The sequence below is a fragment of the Callionymus lyra genome, chromosome 1, assembly GCF_982586985.1.
Source record: "Callionymus lyra chromosome 1, fCalLyr1.hap1.1, whole genome shotgun sequence".
Taxonomy (NCBI): Eukaryota; Metazoa; Chordata; class Actinopteri; order Syngnathiformes; family Callionymidae; genus Callionymus; species Callionymus lyra.
The window spans coordinates 7,282,386-7,298,696 of record NC_141818.1 but is presented as its reverse complement, the minus strand read 5'-3'; the positions used below and the strand labels follow the sequence as shown (position 1 = coordinate 7,298,696).

Genomic DNA, 16,311 nt, shown 5'->3' with positions numbered 1-16,311 from the left:
GAGGCCTTACGTTCAATCTTTATTATATATTTATTTGAAGATATTCTTAAGTAGTAAAGTCGGTGCCGACTTTGATGAACTTTTGATTTTTGTTAAAATAAAAATATAAATCTGCGTGTTTTGCCTATATACAGTATATATATATATTTTTAAATATGGTTTATATTGCATTTTTCAAGTTCGACGTTTTCTAATTATATTATATTTTAAAATAGAATACATCGCTTATATTTGTTATTGTACAATTATACTATCAAGATAAACATTTTTGTTCATTTGATTGAAATTCATTTAATGTTACAACTATTTATTTGGGTTGTAATAAAAAAGCGATGATAATTTATAACTATCATGTTTAAAAATTTGAATTCAAAATTGTGCCTTTTAGGTTAATTTGGATGACTCTAATTTAGTAATAAACAACAAAATGTAGGGTTTTTATGTATTGTTTTTGTCATTATTTTTATCTGTACTTTTTTTATTTATTATTTTTTTTCTTTTTCTGTGAACTAGTATTTCCCCAACGTGGGAAGAATTAAGTTATATAATATCAAATTAAATGTCCAGGCGTGCATTGCGTGGCTACTTCTGTTTGTTTTTCATCCTCTGTGGAAGTGAACGTCTTTGAAGTTTAAAACAAGAAAAAGACAACAACACCAGCATATTGAGAACACAGATTTTATTAAAATAAAAAATTACATTTTGATTTTGTCATCGTTAAAAATGTGATCACATTAAAAAAAAAAAAAAAATCATTAAAAATAACAACTGTTCCAATGAAAAACATCAGGGGTTCTTGTAAAAGTCGGCAGAAGGTTTATGATAAGCAGCTTGTTAGAAAAGTGTAAACGTCAGATTTCATGACACCTTATTAACTTCCTTCAGAAACTGTAGTTTATTGAGGTAAAAAGAATAAAATTCTTGACCCGAAGTTAGTCTTAAAAAGCCTTGAGGAGCGGCTCGTTCATCAGTAAAAGCGGATTGTGATAAAAACTAAGTGTTCAGTAAATGGATGTAATTCTTTTTTAGGAAAACCACGGTGATGTCATGGACCCGACGTCCCTCTGAAAATGGCCTCGATCTGCTCCAGTGTTCGACCTTTGGTTTCCGGGACGAAGGCAATGGTGAAGACGACGTTGAGGACACACACCGAGGCGAACAGCCAGAAGGTTCCCGCACTGGTCATGACAATCTAAGAGTAGGAACAGTTATAAACATTAGAAATGATCGGCTCAGGATCGAAAAAAACATCATTCTCTCAGTGGAAGAAACTTGCAGCTGTTTATCTACGTTGGACTGTAGCCAAGTCAGTCTTGGTGAGGCGTTCAAGGACACCCAGAATTAATGGGTTTAGAAAATAAAACCTATTTACGTCCGTTAACGACATTACAGGTCAGAAGAAGTGCTTTTGTTTTACGACTCCTCTGTTCCGGTGAATTCACACCAAGCACATGTGATTTACCTGTGAAGGTAAATATGTATGAAGGTTCTATTACAAACTTATTTGGCTAAAAATCCTTAAGCATTAACTAAATACTTCCCAAATGATAAAATAAAAAAGTGCATACTTTCAATTCAGATAAAGGCACAATTTCAAACCACTGAGTTGACATTTTGACTTTCCAATAAATTTAGACCCATGAGAGAAGAAAGAGTGTTTAACAAATTTGACAAATGGTGGAATGTCTATTTGTGACGGGAAAATAAATAATTGAATATATTAGCTGCTGCCAAATCCTAGGTTGGCCTGCTTAGTAGCAGTGCCCCCTAGTGGTGACCGAGTGAAATAACTTATTTTATTCATTTTCTTTCCGCCAACCTTGGACACTGGGGCAGCAGCTGTTCTCCAGATAGAACCAAAATTCCCTCTCTTCAGAAACGAGATGTTCCCAGATCAGAGGGACACCATCTCTCCAGAATTTCCTTGGTCTGCCCCAGGGCACCCCCCTAAGAGAGAATCTAAGTAGTCCTGGGGACATCCTGAGTCTCTCGTGGATGACTGAGCTTCAAAGATCAAAACACTCTAGACTTACTCAGTGGCCTCAATACTGTATCTGTTGTAAGGAGCCACCAAACCAAGAAAGGAAAAGGAGCTTCAATATGATGGGGGGAATAAGTAAAACGACATAATAAATAAGCTTAAGCTGTTATTTGATTGAACTTTATACACCTGTTGTACATTTTATTTAAAGAAAAACGTTTTAGATTTCATATATTTTCTTAAAAAACATGAAAAAATCTAAAAAGCGAAACGACATCATAAAATAAGGCTTAAGTTATTTTTAATCTTTAATATTTTCCTTTTAAATACACTTCATTTACAAATATGATACAAAAATACTTTATTTTCCAGAATAATCCCCCAAAACAAGCTAAATAAATACTGTAGCCATCAGAAACTTTATAAATGATCATTTTAAATGTTTTACTGTGACCCCATGAGGACCACATGAAGACGCCCTTCCCCCACGTCTGCTCTTCAGTGTTAATCGTAGTCTTATGCGAGGATCCTGATGTGTAAAGAACCTAACTCATGACCGAGACTCACCATCATGTCCTGGAAGGTCTTGGTGATGATGAAGGCCATGGTCCAGTTAGTCAGAACACACACGGCGCTCGCGAAGCCTCGCACCTTCACGGGGAAGATCTCAGACATGACCAGCCAGGGGATCGGACCCCAACCCAGAGCAAAACCTGGACAGAGACACAAGGTTCTAGAAGGTCAGCAGCGGCTCGGAGGCTGCGGAGATTCGGGGACAAGAACCTCACCCATGATGAAGACGCACATGCTGGCCAACGCCAGCCAGGCCAGGTCGCCGTTCGTCTCCTGAATTTGCAGGGAAGCCGACGAACCGGCCCCGTGGATGAGGTAGAAATAGACCCCGAATGCCGTGGTGCTGATCGCCATGGTGACGCCTGGAGGTGGAGAGACGGTTGAACAACTGGACAATCACACACACAAGTCTCGAGCGCTCTTAGTCTCACCTGAGATGACCAGGAGGAGCTTCCGTCCCGCCCTGTCCATGACCAGAGCCGCCACGGCCGTGAAGACCACCTGGATCAGACCCACGATGACCGAGGCCAAGTCGCTTTGCTGACACACAAACGAAAAAAGTATTTTGGGAATTTCTAGAGCAGCTTTTCCAAAGATATGTTATGTGGCCTGAGAGGGTCACTACAAACTGAGATTATTTAAAAATCGGAAAAAGAATAATAATTAAAATGAGAGTCAAACGGAAATAAAAAAAGTAAAGAAAAAGTGTAAAAAGATAACATAAGAGAAAATAAGAGAGAAGTGAGTATCACTAAAATAAGTTTGGATTTTGAATAAATCAGTTCTATTATTTGTACAATTAAAGTTGACTTTTTAATAAAAATAAAAAAATGGCTGAAAGTTCGGCATTGGATTTAAATATATATATATATATATATATATATATATATATATTAAATTAAATGCTTAAGAAAACACAATAAAATGATAAAGATTTAGCAATATGAATATTAACTTAAATAATTGAATATTCTGTTGGCTTTAATCTACTTCCATATTTGAACTTGACGTTTGATTTGGCAGATGTGACATTAGAACCTGTTGACCAGATGTTAGTTATAAACAGAAAGAGGTCCACTTGGGGAAACAAGAGGAGAAACACTACTGACAGCAAGAGGAGGAAACAGGTGTTTAAGGACAGAAAGCATAGAAGGGGAAATGAGAAGATTAAAAAACAACAACAGTGTTCCTCCTCACCTTGAAGTGCGCCTGCTGGAAAATGTTCTCGGCGTAGAACATGATGGCGTTGATGCCGGTCAGCTGCTGGAACACCATCAGCATGACGCCGATCAACAGAGGCTTGTAGACGCCCGGGTCCTTGAGGTCCGACATCTGGAAGCTGCAGCCCTGAGAGGACGTCAAACACAACATTTATCCTTTCGGATAAGTCAGCCAGTCCCAGCTCGCCAGGGTCACAGCCACAGCTGAGTGGGTGAGAGGATGAAACACAGAAGAATCCTTGACACCAGCAGACAAGTTGTTAATAACATCAGTTGATTCATCTGAAGTTGTACTCTTTGCACCGTTAGAAGGATTTTAGTAACACTCTCACCTGCTCCTCGCAAGCGTCCTCGATGCGTGCACACTCCCACTCCACCGGGGTGTCGGACCCCCGCAGGAAGAGCAGAGCCTCCTCGGCCTCCCGCCTCTTGCCCTGAGACAGGAGGAAGCGAGGAGACTCGGGCATGAAGCACATGCAGACCATCAGCAGCGTCGGAGGAACGCTGCAGACGATGGCCAGCCAGCGCCAGTCCAGGAAGAGACCTGTGGGGAAAAAAGACCTTGAGGGACCTGGCGATGCTATAAGTATCACAACACTGTAGGAACAAGAATATATTTGTAGTATTGTCGAGTACTTGTCTCCAGAATTTACAGACCACATGACTCCTGACGAAGTCGTAGCTACTTCATTTGTTTTGAAACCAAAATATGTCCAAACATCAGCTTTAAACGTTGCTGGAGTCGACTGTATCCTCTCGTCCTCAGTCATCGCTGGAATATCACATGATTTAATTGTTCCCGTTAGCGGAGGAAGTCGTAATGACTGGTCTCAACTATTGGCCAGAGGTTTAATTGTAAAACCAAAAATGAACAACATTGCAAATGTTTTGCATTTTAATTGCAAATAAAAGCATCAAAATGTTTAGTTGTTTACACACTTATAAAATAAAATATAAAACATTCATACAAGTTAAAACAAAAATCCATTCAGTTGAATATTAATACAGTATTGTGAAATAATAGTTATTTAAGTGTGTCGACAGTTTCCTACATCTCTAGCAAAGACACTGAGCAACTTTTAACCACATGTCTGACCGGACTGGACCACAAGTCACAACCAGAACTGTGGCAGAGATCAAAACTCTAGATGCGGGACGACCTTGAATGAGCGACTTTGTGTCAGAATCGTAACTCAGGACAGTTTGGAGGCACGTGAGACACACCGGCTACCATTAGCCAGGCTAAGTCGATTAGCAACGGGCGCCACTTTTTCCCAGCAGCTCTCGAGTCCGGACACTCAGTTGTGGTCAGGGGTCACATGATTAAGTCACACTGAGTGATTGATAGATCAATCTGGACGAACAGATTGCGAGTCTGTGGACAATTGAGAATGATTTACAGAAGTTAACAGGATGAAGGTGTCATAGGTCATCTGACCGTGTCCATTTTATTGTCTTTGACATTATATCGTCGCATAAACTTTATGTTTTCAGCCTTAAACTTTGAAGATTACATGAAGAAGAAATATGTAAAAACTATTTTAATAAAAACAATTGTAGTCACATTTAAAAAGGTAGATTGTTGAGAGCAATTGCACAATTAAAATTAAGAAATTAAAAAAATGAAAAAAAAAAATAATTAAAAGGTTTTTAAAGTTGAGTAAAAAATAAATAATGACGCATAACATTGAGAAAACAGTAACACAAAATTGAAAGAAGAGGAAAAATGAAAAAACAAGGTTACAAAACATTTTTTATAATCTAATTTTTTCTTCTTTTTCCTTTGTTCTCTTTTAAGTTAGTTTAATTTTTTTGTTTTCTCATTTCTCAAACAATTATTTTTTAACTATCTTTATGAACCTTCTGAGTTATTTTGTTTTGAATACTTGCATTTTTTTTTTAAATATAATTGCTCTGAACTAAACTCTAACAAAAGAGCTTTATAAAAATAAGTATAACATAATAATGAATGCACAAATATGAGAAAATTAAAAATAATTAAGTAAAAAGAATAGAATAAAGTAAAAAATATATATATATATTATGAAAAAAGCATGATTGCAAAAAAATTAAATTATTAAATACATTTAAATTAAACAAAATGAAGGTTTCTTAAGTTAAGTATGCATTATGAACGCATATGAGAAAAATATAAAAAGTAATTATTTTTTAAAACTTTAAAAAGAAGTTCTGCGGGTAAAAGAGAAAATTAAGTTTAAAAAAAATGTAAAAGATGTAGAAAAAAGATAAAAATAAAAATCATGGTGTATTAGAGATATTGACTGTTGTACTGACGCCTCACAAGAGAGTGTGTGTGTGTTTGCATTGCTGTACCTGCCAGGTAAACTCCCAAGATGCCGAGCACCACCATCAGCTGCACGCAGGAGCCGAGTGTTCCTCTGACGCGCTCGTGAGCCATCTCAGAGATGTAGAGCTGTAGAGAGGGCAGACGTGTTTTTAAAAACAGTTAAACCTGGTCAATGTTCCGAGCAACTCCTGCTGAGGGTTAGTTTGACTATTTCCTGTCGTTTAAGGACTTTCATGAAGAGCGTTTCTTCTCACCGGGACGACCAATGAGGTGACGCCACTGGCCAGGCCGGTCAGGACTCGGCCGAGGTAGAGCATCCACAACCTCTGCGCGGCGATGATGAGCGTGAAGCCGAAGACGAAGGGCAGCGAGCAGAACATCAGGCTCAGCTTCCTGCCGATCTTCTCCACCATCCAGCCGCCCAGCAGACCGCCGGCCGCCGCGCCCAGGGTCACGATGGACTGAAACGCACCGGGGGTCAAACATCTGCCCGTCGGGTCCGATCCAAACACTTCCTTACCCCGAACCACGAGGCCTCCACGTCATTCAGCCGCAGGTTGGGGTCCGAGATCCGGGTGAGCTCTGGGATGGCGGGAGAACTGTAGCCCAGCACGAAGCCGAAGCTCATGGGTCCGAGGACGGACACGAACGTGGCCAAGTACAACTTGCTGTTCTTCACTTTGCTGCGGAGAACATGAGAAGGTGAGTTTTTACCCTTGTGTTATCTCAGGGTCAAAGTGACCCGAAGGCACGAAAACAAATGTAAATTGTTTAACCTTGACCCAGAAGCAACACAAGGGATAAAACAATTACATTTTTTTTCAGGCCTTCGGGTCACCTTTACCCTGAGATAACAACCCTTGCGTTAATGAAATCAAGCGAGACCAGAACAAGACAAGCAGGAAATGCACTCTCTGAAAGAGAGAAAGGGAAGCTAGCTAGTTTTTGACAATAAGAGCTAACAATTTTATTAAGTATCATTGTTTGATATTATTGTATAAACTCAGAGTACAACTTGCTCAAGTTGTTTGTTAAGGACTTTTTTCTTTTGTTGAATATTAAAAAAACAGTTATTTTTATATCCGTTTAAAAATTATTTTTTTTTATAATAGGTTGACACATTCTTTTTAAAGGCATATTTAAGTTTGTTTTACAACGTTTTTTTTCTTTAAAAAGGATACAAATTGGTTCACAGTATCGAGTGACGACTCTTTTCACTGAAACACTAAAGAAAAATATATAAAAATAAATATTTTCAATCATTCGACTAAACTTCATACATTTCCCACAATTCATTATCAGCAAAAATATTAATTACATGCTGAAAGTTCTATTAAGATAATTCAAGCCTATTTATCTTGATTTTATTATATTTGTTAAGTTGGGGTTAGGGTTTTACTTGATAGTCACTCACAACCATTACTGTATAAAATATGGCCCCTGAGGAAATATATTTGCCAAGAACTATTCTTAACTGTGTTTTTCAAAATAAGTTATTCATTTCTAATATAGTTGTAACTTATTTATGTTCATCCTTTAGTTCCACAAACCACACTATGTTGCGTTATAAAGACTCTAGTGGTCAATAAAGTCACTCCCAATAACACTTTTTACTTTGCATGTAAGAGTAAAGTCTGTAAATCTACATGGACATTGAATTAAACATCCTCACAATAAAAACATAATATTTACATCAACTCGTGGCTTAATGGTTTAATAAAAAATAAGTGGAAGTCACACAGGTTATTTTTAGTGTCAATAAAACAGATCTGAGCTGCACTCGTGATTTTGATTTGTTCTTCTTCATCAACGTGTCAATAGAAGCAGAAAATATTTAAATAATTCAATATTGAGTTGTTGCTCTTTCGCTGTCGTCATTTTAATTCAAAGTTAATCCTACAGGATCTGAAACCATTGACGGGTCGTCAATACAGAGCCTGCAAAATACAATCTCATGGCAGTTTTGTGACGGATGTCAAATCCAACATCAAACATGAATCACTTCCTGAGAGTCTTCATTGAAGCTCGTATGACTGACGTCACCAGGTTCACCTCAGGTACGCGTCGTGTTCAGATATGACTCCGGTCGGATCCACGATCCCGTCCTCGGCGTCCAGGAGCCTCCTCCTCTCCGCCTGCTCGTCCATCTCTGCTGTAAGTCCAGTCGTTCTGCGCTCGCGTGGACCGGTCCTGGTCTCAGATGCAGAACCCGCCCGGACTCACCTGATCGAGCGGAGGACCGGATCAATAAAAGAGGTTCGTCGTCAGGTTGTCAACATGTCTGCGGCTCCTCGAGACAGTTTACACGCTTGTTGCGTCTTCGCTGGTCGCCGGTTTGCTGTATCAACAATCTGGTCAGCTGACTTCAACTTCCGGTTGTTTCTTTTCTTGCTTTTTCAATTTTTTTTTTAACAAAAGACACACACATTAAAACGATTAGAAAAAACAACCAAAACGATTGAACTGTTTAATAAAGGTGTTTATAGACTACATAAATATATATTTTTAATTCAAGCTGAGTCGGCATTGTAAACGGCAGAACACCCGGGAAAAAAAATCAACTGCAGGGGGCGCCATCACATCAGTATATACAGTCAATAAAGCTGAGGTTCTTGAGTTTTTATTATTCATTCCATAATACTATTTGTTTTATGGAATTATTTTTTAAGAATCAATTTTAGGGTAAAATACATGATAATGCATTTATGAAGATAAAATAATAAAATAATAAAATGTATTAAATCTAAAACTAATCGAACATAAGGTAAAACTTTATTGATTGAAATTGCATTTTTTTTCCAGTAGCCAATACATACAGCAATTTTTTATAAAAATAAATAAAATAAGAACAAGAGAAATAGAATAGAAAGAACATAATTACACAATCTAAGTCTAAAGATAAAGACAAAGAACATAGGTCAAAGAAAAACAACAAAGACAAAGGATACAAAGACTAACATAGAACAGAACATCCAGATACTTTCACTCCACTCCTGCCCCCGAACTCAGAATTGTACAATTTAATAGCCAGAGGAATGAATGAGTCCTTGAGTCTATTTGTTTTGCACCTGGGAAGAAGCATTCGTGCACTCATTCTGCTTCTCTGCTCACTGATGACAGTGCTCAGAGGATGACTGTCATCATCCATGATGGACAGTAGTTTGTTCAATGATCTCCTCTCAGCAACTGTCACCAGTGAGTCCAGCTTCATTCCAACCACAGAGCCAGCCCTCCTGATCAACCTGTCCAACCTGTTGACACTCCTCTTGGACACATTTCCACCCCAACACACCACAGCATAGAACAGGACACTGGCCACCACAGACTGGTAGAACATGCAGAGGAGCTTCTTGCAGATGTTAAATGATCGAAGCCTCCTCAGAAAGTACAGTCTACTCTGAACTTTCTTATACACATGGTCTGTGTTGCAGGACCAGTTTACTGTCCAGCCACACACCGAGGTACTTATAGTTGTCAACTATCTCCACCTCGTCGCCTCTGATGGACACTGGACGTGGCTTTGTCCTGGACCTCCCGAAGTCCAAGACCAGCTCCTTGGTCTTTGAGGTGTTCAGCTGCAAGTGGTGCAAGTGGTGCATCACTGTTCAAGGACTCTTTCTATTCGTCTGCTGTACGCATAAATGTTGTTTAATTAGATTGAATGTATTTTTAATAATATTTATTCAAATACCATTAATGGTAATGTCTCTTATTTTTATGAATCCATTTTTATTCCATTCTTATTATTTCATTGTTATATTCCGTAATTCCACCACAACAATATAAAATACGCGTGTTGAGTTTCAAACGCTGGCAATAAATGTTGTCTGATTTTAAAATAGAATTATGTCATTTTGAGATTATAAAAAAATGTCTTTATATGGACTCCCATAGCTTATTTTGCATTTTATCTTATTCTATTCTTTTGTTTTGTACTGGCACAAAATAAAAACCTATGTCGTGTTTACAACACTGGTGATAAAAGAATGTGATTCAGAACATTTAATTTAATATTCTAAAACCTTTAAGATGTTTTAATATATAAGCTGTAGATATTATATAGTAGTGAAATATATAGATTTACTGAAGTCACCACGAGGTTTGCGCTGGTGACTCTCTTCACCTCATCACTGACCCAGCCAATGATGTGATTCATCGGTCAACGTCTTAAAATATTCCGGAGAGGAGCCTCAAGGTTTTTTCATTCTTCCATGAGGTTGGGTCAGTGAGTCAAGCAGATCTTCTGTAGAGCACAAAGATGTCCTAAACTCCGCCTCTCGCCTGGTATGAGAATTGCAACTTCATTTAGCCATGGCCTCTCTGACCGGAGATAGAACCTCTCCTCTTCGAAACCAGAGCAGTGTCAGTGGTCTTCACAAAAGGGACAGCTTGACTAGACTTGAAGATAATAATAATAATAATAATAAATTTAACTTCATGGCAACTTTCAAGACACCAAAAGACGCCTTACAGAGGATAAAAGCAGCACAACAAAAACATTATAAATGAACAGTAAAATACATTTAAAATATTACGAAGAATAAGACAGTTTGAAGAGGTAAGGTAAGGTAAGGTAAAACTTTATTGATCCCTCAGGAGGTCTCCTTTGGGAAATTGTTTTTTTCCAATAGCTACAGAAAATAGCATTTTTTCATAAAAAATAAATCAAAATAAAATAAAAACAAGAACATAAAGAGAAAGAACAAGATGACACGATCTAAGTCAATAGATAACATAGATCAAAGAAAAACAACAAAGACAAAGGATACAAAGACTAAGATAGAACAGAACATCATGATACTTTCACTCCACTCCTGCCCCCGAACTCAGAAATGTACAATTTAATAGCCCGAGGAATGAATGAGTCCTTGAGTCTCAATTCAATTGAGGTATGATTTGACATGTGATTTGAAAATGTCCAAAGAGACCTGAACTGTGGCAGGTTAATAGTCCAGAGTGATCTGACCCCCATTGTGGCCATTATGACTGTGGGAACTGAGAGGAGAGCTGCAGATGAGGAGCGGAGAGACCGGTATGGGAGGAGCATGTCACTCAGGTATGGGGGTGCCAGGTCATGGAGTGCCTTAAATGTGAGAAGGAGGAGTTTGAACAGGATTCTGTGCTGTATGGGGAGCCAGTGGATGAGAACCGGAGTGATGGGATCTGTAGATTTTGTACGGGTGAAGATCCTAGCAGGTGAGTTATGGACATGTTGGAGGCGTTAGATGTGTTTTTGGGGGTAAACCAGCGAGGAGAGCATTACAATAGTCCAGACGTGAAGTGTCAAATGAACTAGAATCTGCATGGAGTGTTGGGTCAGACATGGGCGGAGTTGAGAAATCTTGCAGAGGTGGAAAAGTGTGGATGGTATTGTTGATGTGAGCTGTGAATGAAAGAGTGGAGTCCAGACGCCTAAACCTTTGACGTGTGAAGAGATGGGAACCAGGCAGCCGTCAATGCAGATACTGAGGGGTTGAGATTTGGATAGCGTGGACTTGGAACAGATGAGGAGAATTTTCACTTTTATTTCCATTGAGTTTATTGTTTATTGTTTATTGTCATCCAAGATGTGATGGCCTGTAGACAGTCAGTTGGACAAGTTGAACCAGGAGTGTCTTCAGCCTAGCAATGAAACTGAAAGCGAAAGTGATGAAAGATATTGCCAAGGTGAAGAATGTAAATTAGAAAGAGAAGTGGACCCAACACTGAACCTTGGGGTACTCCATGGCATAGTGGTGATGGGGCTGATTGGATGTTTTTGACCTGTTCATACTGTCTTCTGTCAGTGAGATATGAGATGAACCGTTTTAATGATGGTTTAGGAAAATTCCAGCATGCTCTCTGGTACAGTTTTTTAGAAGACCAAGCGGTGAAGATGGTCTGGCCCTGTCTAATGCAGAAGATCAGGAGAGAGAGATGTACGGCATAGAGGACATGAGAACAGTGAGAACCTATGAACAGAACCTTCAGAACAACAGAGCGACAGTGTTGTAACAAGTCTCTCTGTATGTGTTCCTTCACTTATTCCACGGCTTCATCTTTTGAATCCTGACGTGTTTGTTGTCGTGGTCGTCATGTGACCCGAGAGGTCGAGTCACCGAGCGAACGCGAGCGGTCCAGCTGGCGAGCGCTTCGGCTCAGTGCGCAGACGAGAGCTCGCTGTCACATCCGAGCGGGAGACGACTGTGTTCGTCATGAAAAATACATCTGCGCTGCCGCCTTAGCATATCCGACACACAGCAGCCGGTTTTACGCCTCGGGGGAACAGATTTGGTATCAGATTACCGTGACTCATGGGAATTTAATCAGAGTCACATGACCAACATACATGTCGACTCGCCTGTAATGACATCCTAACATCGTGATGAGGAAAAACTATCTATCTATCTATCTAATGATAAATGTCTAATGAATTATTTGCTTTATTTATCGTCAATAAATGAGTTAACATCAACAATTTCTTCTAACATGTAATAATTGTATGAATCTTTCTAATTAATCTGCCTAAAATCCGATCAGTGGTATAATCTGACCAATAACACTGATTTTAATCACATTTTATCACTGAGTTGACAGTAACTGGATGGTTGAAATTAGCCAGTTTATATCAATAATTGGATTTTAACCAGATTATCACAACAAAATGATAACAAAAATACAAATTAGTTCTCATGTGTAATCTGGTTAATATCTAAACAATGCTATAGTATATAGTTTTATTCCCTCAATATATGAATATTCATATTTTTTCATTCTATTTATTTTTTTAATTTTTGGCTTTCAAATCATGTTTTTAAATTTTTTATCTAAGTTTTTTTTTTATGTGTGTGTAATATAAATATATATATATATATATATATATATATATATATATATATATATATATATATATATATATATATATATATATATATATATTTTTAACGTACAATTAACTTGCAAATATTTGTAGCATTTGTTCATTTTTGTGTTGCAAATAAACTTCCAGTCACTAGATGGTGGCAGTTTACGTCCTCCTCACCTAAAGAAACAATGAAATCCTGTAAAATCCCAGCAGTGTCTGAGGGCGAGAGGATACAGTTGGCTCAAGGAGCTTTTAAAGCTGATGTTATGGCATATTTCTTTGTTTTGTCAAGCGTGTTAGATGTGGACACGCTATCACCTGCCTAAAATTAAGGTTTGGGCAACAATTAACTTAACCCTTCATTTTTCAAAATCTTAAAGTGAACACAGATACGCCAGAACAGGAAAAACTAAATATCCTTGCGATGACTGAGGACGAGAGGATAGGATCAAATTCACAAATATTGATAAATGGCTAATTAATTACTTGCCTAATGTATTGTCAATAAATGAGTTAACATCAACCATTTCTTCTAACATGTATTAATTGTATGAATCTTTCTAAATAATCTGGTTAAAATCCGATCAGTGGTATAATCTGACCGATAACATTTATTTTAATCAGATTTTATCACTGAGTTGACAGTAACCGGATAGTTGAAATTAGCCAGATTATATCAATAATCAGATTTTAACCCGATTATCACAACAAAATGATAACAAATAACCAGTTGAGTTCTCATGTGTAATCTGGTTAATATCTAAACAATGCTATAATATATAGTTTTATTCCCCCAATGTATGAATATTCGTATTTTTTCATTCTATATATATATATATATATATATATTTGGCTTTCAAATCATGTTTTATTTTAATCTAAGTTATTTTTTCATCTTTTATTTGTGTGTTATATAAATATACATATTTTTTTAACGTATCTTTTATTTGTGTGTTATATAAATATACATATTTTTTTAACGTACAATTAACTTGCAAATATTTGTAGCATTTGTTCATTTTTGTGTTGCAAATAAACTTCCGGTCACTAGATGGTGGCATTTTACGTCCTCCTCACCTAAAGAAACAATGAAATCCTGTAAAATCCCTGCGATGTCTGAGGGCGAGAGGATACAGTTGGCTCAAGGATCTTTTAAAGCCGATGGTGGGACGTATTTCTTTGTTTTGTCAAGCGTGACAATCTCAATAATCAGATTTTAACCCGTTTATCACAAGAAAATGATAATAAATAACCAGATGAGTTCTCATGTGTGATCTGGTTAATATCCAAACAATGCTATAATATATAGTTTTATTCCCCCAATATATTAATTAAATAAAAAGTGTACAATTAATTTACTTGTAGCGTTTGTTCATTTTTTTGTTGCAATTACACTTCCGGTCACTAGATGGTGGCAGTTTTCGTCCTCCTCACAACAATGAAATCCCGTAAAATCCCAGCGGCGACTGAGGGCGAGAGGATACAGTTGACTCAAGGAGCTTTTAAAGCTGATGTTTGGACATATTTCTTTGTACAACTATATCCTTGTTACTACAGTATCGAAATATATCACAATATATTGTATTTTTGCCCCTGTATCTAGATGCGTATCGTAACGCTAGATTCTTGCTCTCGGAGCTCCATAGAAACTTTTTCACAAAGTCGCCTCCGAGTCCTTCACAGGTTCTCCTCTGCTGCCACCTCCTGCGGTCAAGAAGCTGAAGAGTGTCGACTCGTCCGCACGGCCAGACGCCATCTTCCCCACTCGCCGCTCCACGTGCCCTCTTACTCACCTGCGCCAGCTGCTATGCTAATGAGGCCGAGCGTATGCTAATGCAATGTCATGAATATTCACCAGATTACCCGAAATATTCGATCTGACAGTTGCAGCCACGGAACAGAGGAGACCCGTCATCGAGGTCGAACTTAACGTCACCGAGAAGCACTTTTTGTGATTCATTGAAACCAAACACTGTGTGTGTCTGCTCGTGTGAGTGCCAACGCAAAAGGCTTGTGTGTTGATCTTGAATTTTGTTTTGTTTTGGTTTCTGCAGGGGTCCAGTGTGAGGGACGGTCAGAAGCTCTTATCCTCCATTAGAGCCTCGTCCTCCCGCGTGTGCGCTCGAGCGGAGCCGGAAGATTCTGTGGAGTCGGGTCGACGACGCCCGAACCATCAACGTGAAACCTTTGTGTTCCATTATTGATGCGGCCGCTCTCAACACGCCGCTCTGGACCTGAGCCGAGACCACGTCTCTCTCTGGTGCTCCGTGGGTTTGGTTCTTGAGTCATGGGTCGGTGTGACATGAGCCCAGTGAGGGGCCACACACCTCGGTTCATTTGTGTGAGTGTGTGGACTTCTTGTGTCCGTACAAGTGTGTTTTCTTGTTTATTTGTTTGCTGTCATGTTGTTCACATGTTGCAAATCACATGTGCTTTCTTGTATTTTGTTTTACAGATGTGGGTTTAAACACGTGATTTCTCTGTCTGTGCGTATATTCTTGGAATTGCTGGGATCTGTTTTTCCTTAATCAACTATAGTCTTACTTCAACTGTAAAGTGTCTTGAGATAACTTTTTTATGATAAGACAATTTAAATAAAATTGAATTGAATTGAATTGAATTGGTTGCAACATTGGTTTGCAATACACACAAATACTGAGCTTGTGTGTGTTTATTTTTGTTTTTAATAGGTTTTTAATAGGTCCTTGTGTCTCTTAAAGGTGACAGTGTGGCCCTGTGTGTATATGTTTGGATTCTGTGTGTTTACGTCTTTATGTGTTTATACATACACACATTATTTATATTATTATTTATAGTTTTTATAAATACAGTATTTACGCAGTATTTATGTCAGTCTTTCTTTAATTTTCTTTAATTTTCTTGAATGTTCTTTAATTGTATTTAATTTAATTTTATTTTATTTTAATTTATTTTATTTTATTTTATTTTATTTTATTTGGGACAGCAGATGGGTTTTTTGATGTTTATGTGTTTCCAATACAGTGTCTCTTTATGTGTTGGTTGCATAGTCAAATTGATCTGTTGATCAAAGTCAATTGATTCGCACGCTTGTGCGACATGAAAAAGCGTGAATGAAAAATGGACATTTCTGAACTAAAACCTCCAAGTATTGTGTTTGTCTAAGGGTCTGAGACACCCGACTGACCTGGTGACAATAAAGCAGACGGCTTGACCGTCACACAAAAGTGTCTCACATGAGATGGGGTCACATGATGGTTGACCTCTGCTGACCCTGCAGTGTTCTGTAAATGGACCCGTCGGTGCTGAAGGGGACGGGAAGTCTATTAGTTTCATCGACTGAAAAGGAGGTTGAAGTGGCGACTTGGTTTCAATGTCGCGCAACAAACACACCGGAGCGGAAACA

At 38.2% G+C, this 16,311-nt stretch overlaps 1 protein-coding gene across 1 annotated transcript; it reads right to left on the bottom strand.

Annotated features, from left to right (window-relative positions):
- Window positions 1-664: 664 nt before the first annotated feature.
- Window positions 665-8,427, bottom strand: slc2a8 (solute carrier family 2 member 8). The gene is made up of 10 exons (XM_087790351.1): window positions 8,135-8,427; window positions 6,603-6,765; window positions 6,337-6,543; window positions 6,109-6,208; window positions 4,107-4,318; window positions 3,752-3,901; window positions 2,986-3,094; window positions 2,770-2,916; window positions 2,549-2,694; window positions 665-1,192 (listed from the first exon to the last, which is right to left on the bottom strand). Exons 1-10 carry the CDS (start codon window positions 8,227-8,229, stop codon window positions 1,046-1,048), a joined length of 1,476 nt encoding a protein of 491 aa, XP_087646477.1. The 5' UTR covers window positions 8,230-8,427; the 3' UTR covers window positions 665-1,045.
- Window positions 8,428-16,311: the final 7,884 nt, after the last annotated feature.

Bases quoted from the DNA above. Each gene is read 5' to 3' on its own strand.
- slc2a8 (XM_087790351.1), bottom strand. From the start codon at position 8,229: ATGGACGAGCAGGCGGAGAGGAGGAGGCTCCTGGACGCCGAGGACGGG. The intron at 6,209-6,336 runs GTGAGAAGAAAC...CCCTCTCTACAG, and splicing joins TCACCTCATTGGTCGTCCCG to CTCTACATCTCTGAGATGGC. The intron at 3,095-3,751 runs GTGAGGAGGAAC...TTTGTGTGTCAG, and splicing joins TCCAGCAGGCGCACTTCAAG to CAAAGCGACTTGGCCTCGGT.